This window comes from Cryptotermes secundus, unplaced genomic scaffold, assembly GCF_002891405.2.
Source record: "Cryptotermes secundus unplaced genomic scaffold, Csec_1.0 scaffold223, whole genome shotgun sequence".
Lineage (NCBI taxonomy): Eukaryota > Metazoa > Arthropoda > Insecta > Blattodea > Kalotermitidae > Cryptotermes > Cryptotermes secundus.
Window position 1 is genome coordinate 1,472,760 of NW_019742556.1, and position 20,687 is coordinate 1,493,446.

General features: G+C 36.9%; 1 protein-coding gene across 8 annotated transcripts in view; it reads right to left on the bottom strand.

Annotated features, from left to right (window-relative positions):
* LOC111873321 overlaps positions 1 to 20,687 on the bottom strand; it is a 157,285-nt gene that overhangs the window by 37,756 nt on the left and 98,842 nt on the right. For 7 of the 8 annotated variants that reach the window (XM_023867933.2, XM_023867934.2, XM_023867931.2 and 4 more), the window contains 3 exons: positions 15,844 to 15,921; positions 12,896 to 13,221; positions 5,651 to 5,722 (listed from right to left, as the gene is read on the bottom strand). In XM_023867933.2, the coding sequence (XP_023723701.1) occupies positions 5,651 to 5,722; positions 12,896 to 13,221; positions 15,844 to 15,921 (476 nt within the window). The remainder of the gene's footprint in view (positions 1 to 5,650; positions 5,723 to 12,895; positions 13,222 to 15,843; positions 15,922 to 20,687) is intronic. The other variant, XM_023867938.2, reaches the window with a different exon arrangement.

Genomic DNA, 20,687 nt, shown 5'->3' on the forward strand with positions numbered 1-20,687 from the left:
GAGCAACTTAAGACTAAAGAAAATTACTAAACGTACATGCTACAAGCCAGATGGTAGTGGGTTCGATTCCCGATGAGGTAATCAGAGTTCTCTATTGATCTAATCCTTCCAGCCACACTATGGCCCATGGATCAACTAAGCCTCAAACAGAAATGAGTACCAGGAACCTGGGGGGTAAAGAGTGACCGGTGCATAAGGCTGACAATCTCACTGACATCTGTGAGCCAAATGTCTATAAAACGTGGGAGCCTCAACATTTCACAACCTTATGGGCCTCCATGGCCTGTTACAGGGATAGCTTTACCTTTATATTAATTTCTTGGAAACATTTTAGTTTCTTGAATTTGTTTGTATATAAACACATATAGGTTAGTTTTACTGAACTTTCATGTAATACAGAGAACAAACATTAAAATCTGTATTTAATGACAAATGAATGGTTTTTAATTGATGTACCAAACTGAAGTACTGTATATAAATAAATGATTTTTGGATAAACTGACAGCTTGAGATACTTAACTGTAAGGAAACGAAACAATGCTGAATATGCCTAATTTAGCAAAATTTTATCCATATGCATTAGTACATGATCAATCCCCAACTTGAGAAATGATTACCAGAAGGCTTGTGATTAGTTACAGGTCAACAAAAAACAACAAGCACACCGGAGAAGCAATTTATGGCACCTTATTTAATGTTATATTTGATATAGGTAAAGTATCCTTTCTGAGAAGCCATTTTGCACTTCCCTCCAACAACTGACAGTATTATAAACAACATACGCTAAATACCTACACATGGCTAAGCAGTCAAGTAAGGAAAATTAAACAAGTTTCTGTCACCAGATTTGGACACTACAGTTTCTCTGCAAATGGAATGTGTCCTGGATGCACAAATATACATTCAGTGGTCAAATCAAGGCCTGATCAACCATGCATCATGTAAGAGGTGAGGTTCTCATTGCAGTGACTGTAAAGATTGCTGCCTTCTGGAATGTGATGCCATACAGTTTCATAAATAAGTATCAACATTCCTCTGAAACACTGATACCAATCTACCCAACTACATGACCTCGCATCCCAGAAGACAGCAATTATCAACTATTCATTAATTATTAGGAATTCTACTGCACAGTGTTTACTGCATATTCCTTAACACATCATAACCTTCCTCCATATTAATATTTAGGGACCACCTGCAACACATGTAGTTACAGCAGCAATTCAGGTACAAATATGGACAAAAAAACTGTTACTGCAGTACCTTGTTCCATAAAAAAATTTAAATATAGTTATGGCATTTTTATTTTATTATAAATGCTCTCTACAATATTGCTTCCTGAAATTGCACATAGTTTCAAGTACCACAAATGGACATAAAACTCAGACTGTGTTTTCAGTGATCCACATTTAAATGGTTCTGTATGGAATACTATTTTTCTTATCTGCTGAATATACAGAATTTGACATAAAGCAACAGTGTGTCAACTACAATATTAATTTTGCTTGATTTCGACTGTTATAGAATATACTGAAATATACTTAAAATATTGACATATAAACAATACCCTGGGATGAGATTTAGTCATAATGATAATTTTCTTTAGCATTAGAAGTAGTCAATAGATGTCATATATTTACATGAAGTTTACTGCATACTCTTAAAACATTTCCCTGTGAATGAATAGAAAAATTCTATGGCTATGAGCAGCCATGTTTTTCTGGTCCATTTTCATCATTATACATCATCACTCTTTCTCTGCTAAAAATACATGATCGAGTGCATGAGTGCATCAATTAATTGTTATATCATGCATTACTAATTAAAATGCTGAGTGCTTAGGCTGACAATTACAGCATTTTATAGGAGAAGTGTAGTACTAAAGCTAAAGAAGAGGAACTGTTTATTTGTTTCGATTTTAAATACAGAACCAAATATATGATGACCATATATTAATTAACAATTAGCACAGTATTTCAGTGTTATTTCTTCATTTAGGTTTCAGATACTATATATTGTCATATTGCTCAGGAATGCAGTAATATCTGATGTAAAGAGGGGTACTTCTACTAGTAACCTAACATAAAGAGAAGATGATAGTGGTGGTACTTTCTACTTGTTAAGTTTACCATAGGAAAAAATTGAAGTTTTGAAATAAAAAATATATTATATATAACCCTGCAGCTCCATTAAATCATTTTCAAAATATGAATTACAATAATTTGTACAAGGAAAATTAACATGACACTTCATTAGTAAAAACCTACTTAAATTTTAATATATATATTCATAGATATACTAAATATGAGGTATATCTAGTTTAGAATTTTAAACTTTACTTCCAAAAACTACAAAGTAAATAAGTCTATGAAGTTCAAGGAGATAAACAAAATACAGACAGACCATTACCTGAAGTAAATAAAAGAAGTAGCATTATTACCAGACTCTAACTAAAAGCATGCTACCACTAACCAAACCAAACAATTATATTTACATGCATATAAAGATGTATTACATAATACTACCAAATGCAGTACTCCAATCAGTGCTAAAAACTGGAAGTCCATAAGCAGGACTTGAAAAGAACTCCAAATTCAAAACAAAAAGTAATTGGTAGCTCAAGGAAATTACTATCAACATATGGAATTTTAAACCAAAAACAGTTCACTGTTTCAAAAGGACGAGATGGGTAATGTACTTTATGCTTTTGTATGGAATTAATCATGACATAAATTATCAATGCCTTCTAGCAGGGTTGTGTAACTACTGGATCTGAAGGCTAAACTAAAAAGTATGTTATCCATTTCCTGATGATATTCCACAACAAACTGTTAGTTCAATTAATATGAAGTCCTAGTTCACTGATCAGTTTTCTTTTCTTTGAGAACATGCTGGACATTTTGGCAGTTATAGAACATTTGGCACCCTGGCAACTGTCCATTTTAATCGATTCCTAAAGTAACTGATTGCTGACAGTACATTTCTCTTCCATCTAACATATCTCTTCAAAATATTTATAGTACTAGGTACATACATAGTTCCACATATGACAAAATAAGAACATGGCTTCTAAACAAGGCATGGGGCAGATGCAAAATAAATGTTTATTCTGAAATGGCATATACAGACAAACTGGGACGTTGCACTTCGCACAGAAATCAAACTCTGCACTTGCATGGCCCTGTTTGTGGTAATGTTTACAGGATTATCAAAGTGCTCATGATTGGCAAGCAATACTTCAGGGTTCCAGAAGCTCCTGTTATTCCTGTACAACAATAAACAATCTTCCCTTACTGACTCAGGATACACTGTACATTAATAGCAACTATTCTTGGGCCATACTCTAAGGCACTTCCTGTCCATGCATAAAACAGCTGGGTTCCAAATTTTCATTGTCACAGGATACATAAACAAATATGTTATGAAAATGAAGATAAAGCTAAAGCTGCTCATATGCTACAAACAAGTCTGAGCAACAATTCTGGAAATTCAAGGCAGGGACTAGAAAATTTTGTGAAATATACTTACAAGACACATCCATGATGTTATTGTTTCTTCAACAGTACCGAGAGAGTTATGTGGAATAATACTGACTTGAAATTTGATTAACTGCTCAGTTGATACAACATGTGTAAGACGAATCACTTCCCTTTAAGAACTCAATATCCAAAAACAGTTTCTAAAATACAGTTTTTGAATAAAACTTGACAACAATTAATTTATTTCTGTGTTAACTGTGGCATTTATACCAATACAAGTGCATAAAAAACCATTGCAAATAACACTGCAATGCTTTCATATATATATGACTGCCCTTGACTAGGTTACCTTGAAAATAAAACTGACTATTGCTTCATTGACCATTGTTGGTTTCTGAATGCTAAAGAATAATAAAATCCATCCCATTGCTAGAGCTGGTTTTGGCAAAACTGGAATTTCGCATTCGGGCCCTTAGATGCTCTTGAGGTGTTCCTGCGTGCACGCACATGCACACACCCCCACCTCCACACAACCACTCACTTATGTGTGTATGCACACACTCCAACAGCATGCAGACAGAAGGCTTTTTCATAATTTGGGGGTGGGGGGTGAAAAAGCATAAATCCGTCAAAATCTCACACTCAATTTTTAGCACAATCTTCTCATATATACTATATTTATGAGAACACACAAACAAATTATAATTCTTAATTAATAATACAAGGCTCCAAGAATCGTTATGGCAGGAAGAACCCTGAAAAAATATAACCCATTGTAGCTGATGCCTCCATTTATAAAACCTAATCCAATTCAAACTTCTTCTGTTAAAAAGAGGTACAAAATCAATACCGAATAGCCAGTGCTATTGTGTCAGAAATAGAATACTAAATTAGATCAGGAAAGACAGCTTCCAGAAATAGCAGCTTTTTATGTTAGTATACATAAATAGTTTATCTACATATGATATAAGCAGAAGTTAACATCATGAGGATATACAGGAGATTCTGGAACTGTTTTCTTTAATCGTGTTATAATTACACTTCTAGATGAAATAAAAATTGTCCTTAGCCACCAAATTACAACACTTCTATGCTTGGAATCTACTTCCACGGCAGATGATAAGTAAACTTTCATACTGTTAATACAAGCTCAGCTTAAAGTGAGTCATACAGTACAGCCAATTCCAGAGATCTCTGTATGTGCTGCTCTTATTAGTACTAGCTTGCACTACCATAACTTTTGCCACATCTTCTATAACTGATATGTTCTGTATAAAGTATAGTATGGATATATATAAACTGATGAATTGGTCTTGATGAATGCTTGCATGGAACAGGTCCATTTGATACACAGGCCACTCCTCTCTGGGCCACAATCTAGAAACTGATTGCCCACCCTCAACTTTTGTCATTCTAATTACTTCCCTTGAGACCCTAATTTAATTTGAGCATATAACTGCTAGTATTATGACATATGTAACCCTGCACAATCCACTGGTGAATGCTGTACTACTGTAAACATGAATCGTGGATTACAGCAGTATTTCGTCCAAGTTTTTATACCAGATCATTCTGAACAGAATGCACAGTGGATACAGTCAAGTTCATTAACTGAGATAACTGTAAAGCAAGCACAAGTTATGACAGGGCCTTAATAACATTGCATCACTTTGCCTACAACTACTGCCCTGCTATTTCTTTCTATACCTCTCCTCACATGCAATCCAGAGGCCATGTCTAAAATCATATGTGTATTTCACTTGTATTTATTGCATCAAAACAAGAATGTTGATAGAAGGGCTGAAACATGGACATTTAAAAAAAAAATGATGTGTTTATAACACTATGTTAACATAGATTTTGCTATCTGATTAAACTGAATAAACAAATAAAAATGGAGAACTGCATTACTGCCTGAATTGTACAAATTCCTGTTAAGCATTAAAACTGTAAAAGTGGAAATATAATTACAGTCTGGTGGATGACACAAAAACATTATGGAATTCAAAATAAGATTAATAATATTCCCCAGACATGCCACATTCTCTTATTACTGCGGTTACTGGGGCCCTGCGTCCAGAATTTGAGTTTTGTTATCATCAATCCACATAAACTTCTTTCACACATGTAGTTTTTTTTAGTATACAGTGATCTCTCTGTTGAAAACGTACCCCCAACGTCGAATACTTTCCAACTGAGTAGCACTCAATTTCTTCGGCTTTCCATATTTATCCTTGTGTAAGCTTTTCAGTGATGGAAAGAAAGGAAGGAAACAAAAAAATATGGTATAAGACATACATACAAAACAACACTACAGTAATAGAAATTGGAAGACCTTGGTATACAATGCAAGAATGGATTCTTTTTGTCCATATTCACAACATATTACATAGAATGCTTGGTGGATTTTAGGAATCACCACCTTTTTAAACAATAATGCTCCAAGATATTTACTAACCTAATCTAGCCATGGAAGCATTTATGGAAAGCAACCTCAAACTGAAACTGTATAACTTTCACAGTTTCATCACAAAATAATAAAAGTCTGAATTAGAAAAATAGTAAGAATATGGTGACTGGTTATATACTAATCCAGCATATATTTGTGTCTATTCTCTTATCAGCTTTTACTCTGTGGCTTGCGATACAAATGATAAAGATGATTAGGCCTGTATGACTGACATTCATGCAGCAACCAGAAGCCAGACCATGCTTCAGAACAAATAATACTTGTCTCTAAAAATTAATTCTTTAAAATTACCTTTAGTTATATTGATCAAGTATATAGTAAATAACACAGATTCTATGGGGCACGCGGTAGTGTAATTGCTTGAGGCACTATGCTGCAAACAGGAAGGTTGCGGGTTCGATTCCCAATGAGGTCGTTGGACTTTTTTTTTTATTTTATCTAATCATTCCAGCTGCACTATGGCCCCAGGGGGTGACTAAGCCTCTAACAGAAATGAGTACCAGGAATCTTCTTGGGGGTCAAGTGCAGCCAGCTCAGAAGGTTGGCAACCTCACCACCATCTGTGAGCTGAGTATCTTGAAAATGTGGAAGCCTCGACATCTCACAAACCTAAGAGTCTCCATGACCTGTTACAGGGAAAGCTTTGCCTTTTTCTTTAGAACAGACTCACTGGAATACATAAATAATCATTCCAGTAGAACTGTATTTTTTTACTGACTTCTAAATTAAAAATTTGTATACTTTCCCTACCTATGTACAGAAAGAAAATTTCTGACTCCCACAAGTATTCTGGGTTATAATGCTGTGTAATTCACAGAAAGACCGATATTTCAGAGGTATATGATGATGATACATGATGTGGATAACCAAAATGTTTTGTTCAAAGGTCAAAAGAGTGAATTCATTCAAACTGACAGGAGAACAATGATAGTCTAACAGATATTAGCACTTCTATATGTAATAATATAAATGCCCTTGTGAATGCAACAATTTATTTGGTTGTAGATCTTTGTCTTTTCTTCCTCTATACTACATGTTTCCGCCATAATTGGCCACCACCAGGTGTATTTTTCACTACGTAGCTGTCACACTGCACACAGTCAAAAATCTAAAACATCAGCCTGTCAGTTTTGTTTTAAAATCACGCCAACACATGCTTGTCAATCTGATTTTTAGCATTCCAGTTTAAAATTTAAAATTTAAAGTTTTAAATACCAGGGACGCCTGCTCTTGTCTACATGTGCTGCAGCAGCTATTTCTTGTTTTCAGCACCGTTCGTGTATTATTGTGTGCAGGCTCCCTGTGTGTGTGTCGTTAACATCTTTAATACTTTGTATTACATATAGAAGTGTATAGTGCAACAGGATGCTTAAATATAATATGGATATTAGCACGTTTGAACATGTGAAAGATAATATTGCAACAAATTTCAGTTAACAACTTAAAATATGAGAAAGGTTTGTGTGAAATTCAAAATGCAGTTGAACTGGATCATTCTGTGCCTATATTTTACTTGAATTCAGAGCCTGCACATTGTTAAATTCTCCTGGAAGTGTTTCAAACTGAGCCCACACTCCCCGACTCATATATTCCTTTATCTTCTTCCCTCTTCGTTATAACCATAAATACCAGCAAATGTGTGGGATTTGAAACAACAAAATAAAACTATTACATATGAACATCCTCTCCCTTCAACATAATTCTATTCGGTTTAAACACAATGATTTACTGTGAACTGGAACAAGAGCAATTTATACTTCATGAATCACAATTTTTTTACATTGCACTGCATTGCATTACACAACATAATCAAATATGGCATGATTCACATTTACTTATCTAAATATTGCACCAGAAGATATACTAATGGGTTATTTAAGCAAGGAAGCCTGTTTATTGTTCTTGAAAAGGTCAATATATAAGTAGATACAGAAAAGTTTAAGTAACAAGGCACAAGAGAAACATAAATTTTTCTGAGTGGCAAAGATATTTCATAACACTGGTGGCTCCATCTGTTCCTACACATGTGACACTAAAATAAAATCTAAACTTCAAGCACCAATCAAAACATTAATGTGATTAAAATGTTTGGAGTCTGGTTGAATACACAAATATTACATGTGGTACATAAACAAAACAACTTTGTACATGCCTCAATATATTTTTTAATGTACACATGTAATGCATAAATTATGCCAGTGAACATGGGTATAAATAAACTGTGATGGATACAGAATCTGAAAATATGGATCTAATGGGGGGGCGGACTTGCACGCTCTTTCTCAAATTCTGTATGAAATTCAAACAACCTGAACTAAAGAGGTTTATTGTTAAATATAATGGAGCACATATTTCTCACACACACATATGCAACATAAAGCCAATTAGTTATTTTATTAACGATGTACAAAAGCTGAACATTCAAATATCCTATAACTGAAAATGCATATGCTCAAAATATAATCTGCAGGCTAGTTACATAAATTTTACCACGCAGATACATTTAGATATTTCTGCATATGGCACGGATTTCCTGTGCCTGGTTGTAGGGAGCATATATTGTGAATATGAACAAGGAAATAATGGAAAAAGCAATATTACACACTATAATGAAGAAACTTACTCATATTATTCTGGTTCAATAACACACACAGGGGATTCTAAATAAAATAAGATCTTTTTTTCACAATAATCACTCAACTTGTTATATGCAGAAAAAGAAACTTCACTGCGAAGTAAGACAACATCTATGATGTGACAAAATAAAGGATATAATTGACCTTTAACTTCCATGTAGGACAAAATTTTCATTTCATATGCGAAGTAAAGTTGTCCCTGTGATTAACTAAATACCATTCCCTGAAGAAATATAGGGAGTAGAGGTAGAGCTCAATGCATTTTCAACTTTGGTACTAGATGGAGGTGAGTGTTTAACTTGACACCCCAGCAGCTTTTGTCTCAGGTAAGCAGACCCCAATTCTGACTTGATGGGAGGCTGAGTGGACCCCAAAGCCAGTACAGATATTGTGGAGAGAAAACTCTCTTGCCCTTGGCAGAAATCTAACCTCGTTTCTTTGGGCCATTACTACATGATCTATCACAGCTCAAGGTTAATAAAACAGATGGTATAGTGCACCTGAGGCCACACCATAACTCACATAAATAGATACTGCCTTCTCCATATACTTTTAGTTCCAGCATAGGCAACAGGGGATTTGTGGTGGCAAAGGTAGCATTGGGGAAAGTTTTGAAACTTAACTAAAGTACCAGTTATTCTAACTGACATGTTTTGTTCCTTAGCCACTCCAGGCATAAATGCTAGTAAAGTCCATAGCCTCTTGTCGCAGTGTTTCTTCCACCGTTACTCACAATCTCATTTAATTTGAAATAACTTTTATAGTTGACACTGTGTAATTAAATAAACGCAAGTTTTTTGGTTTCCTCCTGCGAAACGTCATACCACCCACACTTCCATACTTACTGTTCCTATCTATCTACCTGTCTATCTATCTATGGCTCTACAGTCCCATGGTGGGCTTTGGATGCTTTTCAGTTTCTTATCCCTACACACTGTCGGGAGGACTCCTTGGACAGGGGATCAGCCCATCACAAGGCCTCTACCTATCGACATAACAACACAAACACAAAATAAATATACACAGACATCCATGCCTCAAGTGGGATTCTAATCCATGGTCCTAGTGTCTGAACGGACGAACATGTTCATGCCTCAGACCACATGGCCACTGTGATCGGCATTCATTGCCCCTAGCATGTTCAATACACCAGACTAGCTAACATATACTGTAATTAAAACCCTAAGACCACTCAAGCCATAGCTCAGGCAGTTAATCATTGGCTTCCCACTGTGGTGGGATGGGATCAATCCCAGGCCAGGGTATGTGGGATTTGCGGAGGACAAAGTGGTGTTTGGTGAGTTTTCTCCAAGTACTTTGATTTGCCCTGCTAATTTTCAGTCTATAAATTGCTTCACATTCATTAATCATTTGATCATCCAACATTATACAGTCTTGATACTGACAGGTTCATTAAACTCCCAACTTAAACTGAATTTGATAATCAGAACTATAGAAATCTACCATCCTTAATAGGTATGATACACTTCTAGCTTATATAACATTAATAATGTCATTACCAATATCTAAACAGTTCAGTCAATCATTCATATATTCCTGAAACGTTTAAAAGCTAACAATTTTTTCACCTAGAACCATAATAATTCAATTAAATCACAATATAAAGACTATACATATAGCCACCATGTTGTTGACTGATAGCAGAATAACAGTCACAGTTATTATTCCATTTAAAACCTCTAAATTTCACTTCTTGCGCAACCTACGCAATTTGGTTAAGTAAAAAGCCGAATTTATGCAGAAATGGTGGTTTAAGACAAAATATTACATTTTTTAAATTTAATCTTTATTACAGGCACTGGGATCTTTTATGTTATATATATAGTAGGTAACAAATTGGGAATTAAATGCTGCAACTCATGAATAGAAGACGGAAGTCTTCGAAGGCCCTGTTCAATTATCCATGTGACAAGATTTCTCACAATCATTTGTCACTATACTTTTGGATGTATTTTGCAAAGACCCTGTCTAACAAGCTTTTCAGTTTTTCTTAAGGTCTTGCGAATAAGCGATCAAACTGTACCTTAAAGCAGTCTGGGTTTCAAAGCTTAAGCCTATAATAAGAAAATATACTGGACACCAGCATTCCTAACTGAAGGTTCTCATGGTTATCCTCAGTCAACAGAACCAAAAGTTCCAATTATAAAGACATCCCAATAAATTTCTCTGGGCAAATGTTGGGATATCATCTTAAAGCATCTATAACTGATTCCTTTAACATCTTTTCTAACTTTAGTCATACCATCACACTATTTCTCATTAACATTATATAATACACGCATATGAAAAAAGTTATTTACTAAATTTCCGGCCAATATACAACTTTCAGCCTTCAAAAGTGGCATTTTATAAAGAAGTTTCATCACCAGACTTTCATGCGCTTCTAGTTTTCCCCATCCAAACTGCATGTCCCTCTTACAATAAACTCCTTAATTCAAGTATCCTCACAATATGAAGAGATTATATATTTATTTATGGTCCTTACTGTGTATCTGTCACCCATCACACTGCAGGTATAATAATGCATTTGTGGTATTGACATCACTGCAAAATTGTTATTTGTTACAATATTACTGAGTGTAATAACATCGCATTTGTATCTAGTCAGAATATCACAATTTCAGGAGCGGATAAGTGCTGACTATATTTTGGTTATTATTTGTAGAAAGAAAAGTTACATAGGACCTAAACTAAAATAATTCTTTAGAGATTTTAGGTTTTCACGGTGACAACTATGAAGAAAGCAGTCTTCTGGGATATGGCACCGTGTAGATATTGTGTTAACCGATGTTTCGGAGGAACGTATCGCCTCCATCTTCAGGGTAGAAGAAAGAAGAAGAAAATCCGCAAGCAAAGAACCAGCATGAGCAGGTGCAAATAGACTAATGTCAAGAATAAACCGAGCTCTATAAGAGCAGGAAGAGGGGCTACATGGGAAATCAGTAGAGAGGAGAGGGGAAGGGTCTGGGGAGGTGGGCCAGCAGGTAACAGGCTAGAGCAGGTATAGAATATTGTGTCGGCAGAGAAAGGCAAGGTTAATGGGAGGGTATTAACCTTAAAGCTTCGGGGTTGCTATGCGTGTTGGGCATGGACTTGCATGGCCTTGTGGATCTGGCATCATGTCCTGGAGGTTTCTTGAGGGAACAGATGAGAGGCTTCCATGACTTGCTGACNTCTTTTAACTATCCATCTTCACTTCTCACAACAATTTTCACTTCAGTTCACTAGCAGACACATTTTACCTCCATCATTCACTGTCAGTGGCACTCCGATCACAGTTCAAACAAGTTCGCTAGTAAATTAAAAAACTGTTATATAAGTATAGGATGGACAATGTAAAGAAAAACACATTTTAAATACAAATTTTACACTCAGCTATCTGATTTCTTTTGTCTACAAACAGGTTCTTTTGATTACAAAGACCCTGAGGATGGAGGTGACACATCCTCTGAAATGTCAGTGGACTTTCAATGGGCAATATGGAATTATGCCCTATAAGATAGACCCCTTAGTAACTGGCACTGGTAAGCGGCCTCCGTAGTCTAGGGGTAACGTTCCCACCTCATGACTCAAGGTACGCAGGTTCAAACCAGGCGGAGGTCGTGGAATTTTTAAGGGCGGAAAAATTCAGGGAATAAGTCCTCTGGGAGGGACTTTAAGCCGTGGGTCCCGTGTCGTAGATTTGTGGCATGTAAAACAACCTCATATCCCAAGGGGACCTCTGAGCGAAAATTAGGACATTTCCTGCCGAACAGTAGTCTCTAACGCTTCTGGTAGATGGGGGAAGCATCGAGATACCGCTGAGCCAGTAGAGGCTGAACTCGCTGGCTGAGTCAGGACTGATGGCACACACCAGTACCGGTAGGGAATAGAGACTGGTAGAATATCACAGGGGGACACACAATGGACCAATATCTGGTCTAACTGCATGGGGAAACCCACCCTCTCCAACAACTGGCACTGCTAGGAATAAGAGAATAGTTAAATATTTCAGAATGGAAATTATGGAGAAGTGGCTGTGGCGATTTCAACATACTATCATTGACCTATCCTAGAAAACTGAGGAAAACCATGAAGGGCATCAGTCAGAACAGCTGGTCATCAGATGGTATTCAAACTGGGTACCTCCAAAATGTGACTCAGATGACGACCATCTGCTGCTTATATACTCCATTTAAAATAGCATGAGCACTGCAAAGAACTACAACAGTTTCTTTACATTAAAACATAAAAGAAGCAAACACTGGCCAAGTCTACAGAAAACAATATATACAGATCATCTGACTTACCCCCTTTCTCTGATATACTCAAGTTGCTTACTGCTGAGTCTCCTTGGCTCTCCTTTAGAGTCAACAGCAACTGCATCAAGTTCATCAAATGATGGCGCAAGAAACAGATCACGCATATTCAGGTGTTTGTTGCTTCTTCGTGCCAAAGATAGTGATGAGCCATTGTTATCAGTCGATCCAGCAACATTGCTCCCATTGAGCTCAGAGCTGTTCCCTCCTGTCGAATTCTGATGTTGGTGCTGGTGTACAGGTGGGCTTGATACAGTGAGAGGTTGTGGCAGGACGATTGGAAATGTCTTCCAGTGGTACAGGAACTGTTCTGCAACCTGAAACATTACACTTAACCTTATATTTACGTACTGGATGAATTACAGGCAATGCCTACTATAGGAACAATATCTATATATAATAAAATTTTTAATGTTATATTTTAGCGTCCTGTTACACTGATTCATGTCCAGGGTTTATGCTAACCGTCTTACAGTGTATACACTTTTTCACCTTATTCTTCACTTCCACACTACATGTTTCAGCACTAATGTGCCATCCTCAGGTGTCTGTCGATGAATTCAAAATAATAAAACTTTTCAGGATTCATCCTACATCATACTCAAACACGTGAATTAAGCCAATTACACATAAAAGAGGAATGGCGTAATTCACGTGTTTGAGTGTGATGTAGGATGAATCCTGAAAAGTTTTATTATTTAGAATTCATTGTCATATATGATGAATACAGTTTTTAGTCATTTTAGAATGAAGACATCATGGCATGCAGTACAATAGTTTAATGTGCATAAAGACACCTAAGGTTGGCACATTAGTGCTGAAACATGTAGTGTGGAAGTGAAGAATAAGGTGAAAAAGTGTATACACTGTAAGACAGTTAGCATAAACCATGGTAATAAAATTTTATTTAATATTTCTTGATTTAAGATTTTACCTGTTCAGGCTTAATTTCTATATCATCTTCCAATTCTCTCAAGTTAAATTCTTTCCATTTAAGTCATCTAACCATTGACATACAACACTTACCATTCAACAGATTTTTCTGATCTTCCACTGTAACGACAAGAGTGAAAGACACAGTACTGAACTGACAGTAAAGAATATTTAAATTTGAAGATCCTATGATAGGGACTATGAAGATTACTGTCTTCTGGGATTAATGTTGTGTAGTATGGTTGATCATTATTGACCTTCTACAGGAACATGCTGCCTCCATCTTCAGGGAACACTTCTACCCTGTGGAATGAAGAGAGCATATTCTCCCAAAATATTAGGACTGATCTAACAAACTACATCACATCGTATCCCAAAAGACAGTAATATTCAAATCAATTTGTGGCCATCCAATAAGCCTGTATGTATACAAGAAAATTATTAAATTTTAAGTTCTTTTTTTATTGCTAGTGGGGTGGCACTAAATCCCTTGTACTGCGGTCATTTCTCGCCTATTGTACCAGCCCCAGATGATAGGTGAGGGTGATTGTGGAGCAATTGGTGGAATGAAGATTGGCAGGGGAAACTGAAGTACTTGGAGAAAACCTGCCCCAGTGCCACTTTGTCCATCACAAATCCCATTTGACCAGACCCAGGATTGAACCTGTGCCGCCGCGGTGGGAAGCCAGCGACTAACTGCTTGAGCTATGGCGCGGCCTAAATTTTAAGTTAATGTTTAACTCTCACAGGATATATGCACACCTATCATGGTTATACATGGCCTATAACCTTCCCTCTGCATGCTCTTGACTAGAAGTTACATGATTAGTAACCACTGTTCCCAAGAGGAACATAAAATGTTTATCTCACTGCACATCTAGACATAAAACAGAATTGAATAATTAACGAAATGTGCACCAACAGTTGCCATCTGTGCAAAGTACAGGCACATTTTGCTTTATTATGCAATTTAGATTTATTCCTTCACTGTCTGCTCCTTACATGCTGTATTGGTTATTGTACCCAGTACCATTCAAAAACATACTGCACAGGATTAATTAAAAAAGTATGACCTGCCCACCTCATCCTCCTTGACTTGATCATTCTAATTATACTTGGAGAAGAGTACAAGTTATGAAATCTCCTCATTATGCAGTTTTCTCCAACCTCCTGTCACTTCATCTCTCTTCGGTCCAAATATTCTCCTAAACACCCTCTTCTCAAACACCCTCAGTCTATGTTCCTCCTTTAATGTCAGAGACCAAGTTTCACATCTATACAGAACCACAGGCAAAATTACAGTTTTGTATATTCTAATTTTTATGTTTTTAGACAGCAGATGAGAAGACAAAAGGTTCTGGACTGAAAAGTTATACGTGACACACCTAAATATATGCATAAAAAGATTTATTAAATTTGGTTAATACATTACATAGAAAAATATTCTCCATTCTGAATGTTAAAAACACATTCTTAATACATTCATATTATCTGCTCTTTGAAAGTGCCTGATCACATGGCAGCTGAATTTGTCGTAACTACATAATGGCCACCAAATTCTCCAGACTCAAAGCCGTTAGATTACAATGCTTCGAATGCATTTAAAGAATTAGTTTAAAGATGGAGGGGGGGGGGGAGCATTTTCAGTACCTGGAGTTACTGCAAAAAGGGTTTAAAATGTGAAGCCTCTCAGATTACAAGGCAATATTTGAAGACACATTGACCAAGGAGAAAGACTTGTTTTCAAGCTGTACTCCAAGAAAATTGGGGTCTTAGTCAACACCTACTCCAATAAAAATGCTTTTTAGCATTTAAAATACAAAATATTTTTTTCTGGCATAAGAGATTAACCAAAGTGAATAAATCATTTTGTAAACATATTTTGGTATATTGTGTGAAATGTAGGTGAATTTATTTTAAATCTGTATAGATATTCTTTTTTCCCATTTTAAAGAATGAAATTGATAAGTATTTTTATATTTAAACATAAAACATGACAAACTTACATCCTTGATATTTTGTACCAGCTGCACTACCTCATTTGGAGCCCCCCGAAGATGGACATCAAACTTCACTGGCTCCCTCTGTCAAAAAAAACAAGAAAGCTCAATCATTAGAACAACAAATCTGAAATGATGACACAGACCCCAGTACTATTTACATACATTTTTGTCTATGGAAGTAACACATTTTCCCCTGTCAGTAGTGCACTTCTGGTAAGCTCTAAGTACCATATTTTCTGAACTGCAAAGCACAATGAAGAATAAGTCGCACAAATATTTGAGATAGAAGTTTTCATAAAAAAAGTGCATCTCATATTCTGGAAAATATGATAACAGTTTACGAGAAAATAAACGCATATGATTAGGAAGGTCATGTTAACAATATATTTAATTGTTATTAAATCATATGTTTTGACGTCATGGATTGGGCAGAATACTGTCATCACAACGATAACCTGTGAGAGTATATTCAGATGCCAAACATGTCACATATGAAAGAGAGCTAAGACAATGAACAGAAAATATGCAACAAAATATTGGTATAATGAACTGACAATAGTAATAAACCTTTAAATGAACACAAAAAAATATACTTCATTATATTTCAGGCCAACTATTATACAACTGTGAAATAAGTTTTTTCTAAAGTGTGTAATAATGTTCGGTCTGAAAATTTCTATCACATCGAGGAGAAAAGTAATTTACATCAATTATAAAACCATGAACTATCCAGAAAAGTACAATTTAAACCAGAAATTTTGGTTTGGTGTCTATTCAATCATATAAACATAAATTTCTTTTAGGTTTTCAAATAAATGTTAATAAGGACTCTCCACACAGAACAGCACTGAAACCTGATGTGGGGTTCTGGAGTTTAAAGCTGGAACAGACTCAAAATATGGCTGGCATAAGACATCTGCATTATACCCAAATACAGTGTGTATAAAAATAACAATCTGGGATTATGTACTCTGTGCTATAACGTTTACAAGGCAGTATCCATAACATAAAAGCACAGAAAATCCTGTAACAAGTAAGTCATCCCTACTTCCAGTAACACCACTGAGCACAGAAGCTGTAATCAATGGAATCACATGAAAACCTAGCAAGAACTTGGCCCAGTCAGAACATTTCTGGGAGATGTTTGTACTGCCTGCCCCTCCCTGTTCCTCTGATCCCTGAGGATCACACGGTTTATGAACAACAAGGGAGGTTAGACACTAGCCTCTAATCCAGGGCGCAGCGGCTAGGTACACAGCTACACATTATCTCCAGATGCTGTAACAATGCAACACAAGGCAGCTCTAAAACTGTTATTATTTCTGCCTGTTACTACTTTTGTATATAATTATATGACTGATTCTGTTTCCTCACAGGAGTACAGGAACCACTGACACAACATCAAGAGGGTCTATCTTACAGTTTCTGTATGGAAGAACAAAATGTGGCAACTCCGTTCCCCCTACGTCCATCTCATTTACAGCATTAACCAGGTTAGTTGAGTATCTTCGGGACACTGACTTCATATTATGGCTAAGGTTTCTTAAGGTTTATTTTAGGCCTTACCAATTGAGCACACATTAACATTCGCTCATGCTAATCAACACAGCCAACACAGTAACATTACATATACTGTGAATTAACTCGTTTATGGATTATCATATGCCAACTCAAACAGAGGCTGCATGTAAGATCTCCATGAAACCTAATGGGTTCATTGACTACAAAGAAAAGACTTCCTGCCAAGGGTTTAGTTCCTTTTTTTAGGGTTTTCACTTCACCCTCTCTGTACAACTCTGTCCATATACTGAACTGAGACATTACGTCTCTTTGTCTCTTCTAATTTATTTTATACTACATGTTTCGGCCTAATGGGCATTACATTACATTACATTGCATTGCATTGCATTGCATTGCATTCCATGGATCCAAAATTAGTCAAAATGACTGTAAAAGTAAAAAAAGTAAAGCTATCCCTGTAACAGACCGTGAAGGCCCATAGGGTTGTGAGACGTTGAGGGTCCCATATTAGCTAAACAATCGGCTCAAAGATGGCGGTAAGGTTGTCAGCCTTATGCGCTGGCCACACTTTACTTCCAGGAAAATTATTTAATTAATTCCTGGCACTCATTTCTATTGGATGCTGAGTCGACCCCAGGGGCCATAGTGCAGCCAGAAGGATTAAGTCAATTGAAAAAAATCCAATGACCTCCTCGGGACTTGAACCCGTGACCTTCCGGCTTGTAGCATAGTGCCTCAACCAACTACACTACAGCGTGCCCCAGTCAAAATGACTGTAAGATGTGGAATATGTCATATAAATACAAAACATATGTACAGACCCAATGGAGTTCTCACACAAGAGAAACCAAGAATATACAGTGACTACACACAAAGCTATTTAAAGATACGTGTTATTTTCTAGACAATAGCTATTCATCAACAGAGTAGAATGAATGTGTATTTAAGTATCGTTTCAGTGTGTATCTGACTGTAGTTAAACCTGCTGTTATGCTGCTGTATTTTGAACACAGAGAGTGAAGTGTGGATCCTAGAACCGGAATACACAGTGCAACAGGATGCTTCAGCACAATATAATTAACTTTAGTTCCTGTGTCTTACATCAATTCAGCAGCAAGGCTTCAAAAACGGTAAAAAAAAAAAAAAAATTTTTGCACAAGTCCCTTACAATTTATTTCAGTCCCGCTTAAGCCACAAACTCATTTTATGCTTATTGAAAGCTAATGAAATACTATTTTCAATGGTGTATCTCACTTTAAAATACAGCACATGTTAGTTATCAACATCATCTCATTAACCCTTGACACCTGGCAACAGCTGTGCTACATCTCTTGCTAGAAAATGGGTGCACGCAATACTTTAATTCAGAGGCATCAGTTCATTCGCAGGGAATAAAGAATTTTAAATATCCTGCTATCACATATCACCTCTAACCTTAATAAGATTTAAAGTTTTAACGGAGGTGAAAATTTTGTTTGTGGAGCTTCTTCTTCTTCTTCTTATGACCGCCTCTGTGGTCTAGTGGTCAGAGTTCCTGACTACAGATCAGAGGTCCCAGGTTCGATTCCCGGCGCTTCCAGATTTTCTGAGAAGTAGTGGGTCTGGAACAGGGTCCACTCAGCCTCGTGAGGATACCTGAGTAGTTATTTCAAGGAAATAGCGGTTCCGGTCTAAGAAACCGAAATTAATGGCCGTGGGGACTACGTACACTGCCTATGTGACACCTCTATCTGTTGAAGTTGGCACTAACTTCGCCGACAAGCGGTGGTCGCTCGGTCGGTATAGTTCGCTTGCGGACTAATGCAACGGCGTTTTTTTTTTCTTCTTCTTCTTCTTCTTCTTTTAGCACTGTGCAGTCTTGCAGCAGGTTATCAGCATTCTGAAATGACCCGATGCCTCTATTTTTTTATTTCCTGACAGTAACATACCAACAACAGACAGGGCATCAGGAGGGTCTATCATTTTTTATTTTGTGATTTCTTTTAATGACACTGCAAGTATCTCAGACTATATACTGTGGATGACTGGTTAATAACGAACAGAAAAGGATCTGGAAGAAAGCAGTCACGGTCTAATGGAGTATTATCCCAGCATTTATTTGGACGGAATGAAGAAAACCACGAAGAACCTCAGTCAGGATTGCTGGTAGCCTGACTGAGATACGAACCTCATGTCTCTAGGAGACCTCTGAGCTAAATTTAGGCTATTTCCCGCCCAAGTAGTTTCCAATGCAATGGGGGAGCTTAGGTACCACTGCCAGAGGAGGGACGACCTCACTGACAGAAAGGGACTAACTATCAGATACCACTGCCAGTAGAAGGCCGAAACCTCGCTGCCAGAAAGGGAACGATAGCAAGCACCAGTACCGGTAAGGTATGGAGACAGTAGAAATTCAAAGGGGAACGCACAATAGATCAAACTGGTCGCGGTGCATGGGGTAACCCACCCCCTCAATACTGAATAACTGAATAACTGAAGATATGAACCGAGCATCTCATAAATAAAAGTCTATATTTCTATCATTATCCCAACTTGCTCTGAGCCACAGCGATTGTAAAAGTGGAGTAATCAGAACTACAAGCTTTCTATGGTCAATATTGTCTGTTGCTTTTTCTAAATAGGATAAATCACTTCTACAGATACAACTAATTGTTCCCCTTTATTAAGAAAGGAACTCAGCATAACGTGACTGACTTATTCGCAGGAAGCAATAAACCTCACCCAGGAACTGGTCGTCCTGACAAGTTGTTCCTACATTTCCTTCAGCAATTTCATTTAGACACTCCTCGGGACTAACTTTCTCACAAATTCTTCCAGATTCAATATGCTTGATTTTGCCTGCATTTCATTCAAAAAGATTTAACGGTTACAGTTAAAAGAGTCTTGTTAAATAACCTACAAATAAATCCAGCAGAATAAATGCAAGATTTTCTTACTATATACGTATTCTGACAATGGGCCGGTCACGGTAGCCCAGCGGTCTATGGCGTGCACTGTCTTCGCTCGCTTGGAAACCGGGATCGTGGGTTCGAATCCCACTCAGGGAATGGATGTTTAGTTTGTGTGCGTTTTTCTGTGTTTGTGTATAGGTAGAGGCCTTGCGACGAGCTGATCACCCGCCCAGGGAGTCTTACCGAATGTGTAATCTAGAAAAACCGAAGTGAACGGAGAAGTTCACGGAGGTAGGCCTAGGCCCACTGGGGCTGTAGTGCCAAGGAAAGAAAAATATTCTGACAATACTTCACTTAACCACTTAATTCAAATCCTCATTAATGCTGGATTAAAGACTGTACAAATGCTGAAGCCACTGGATTAGAATATTTTTT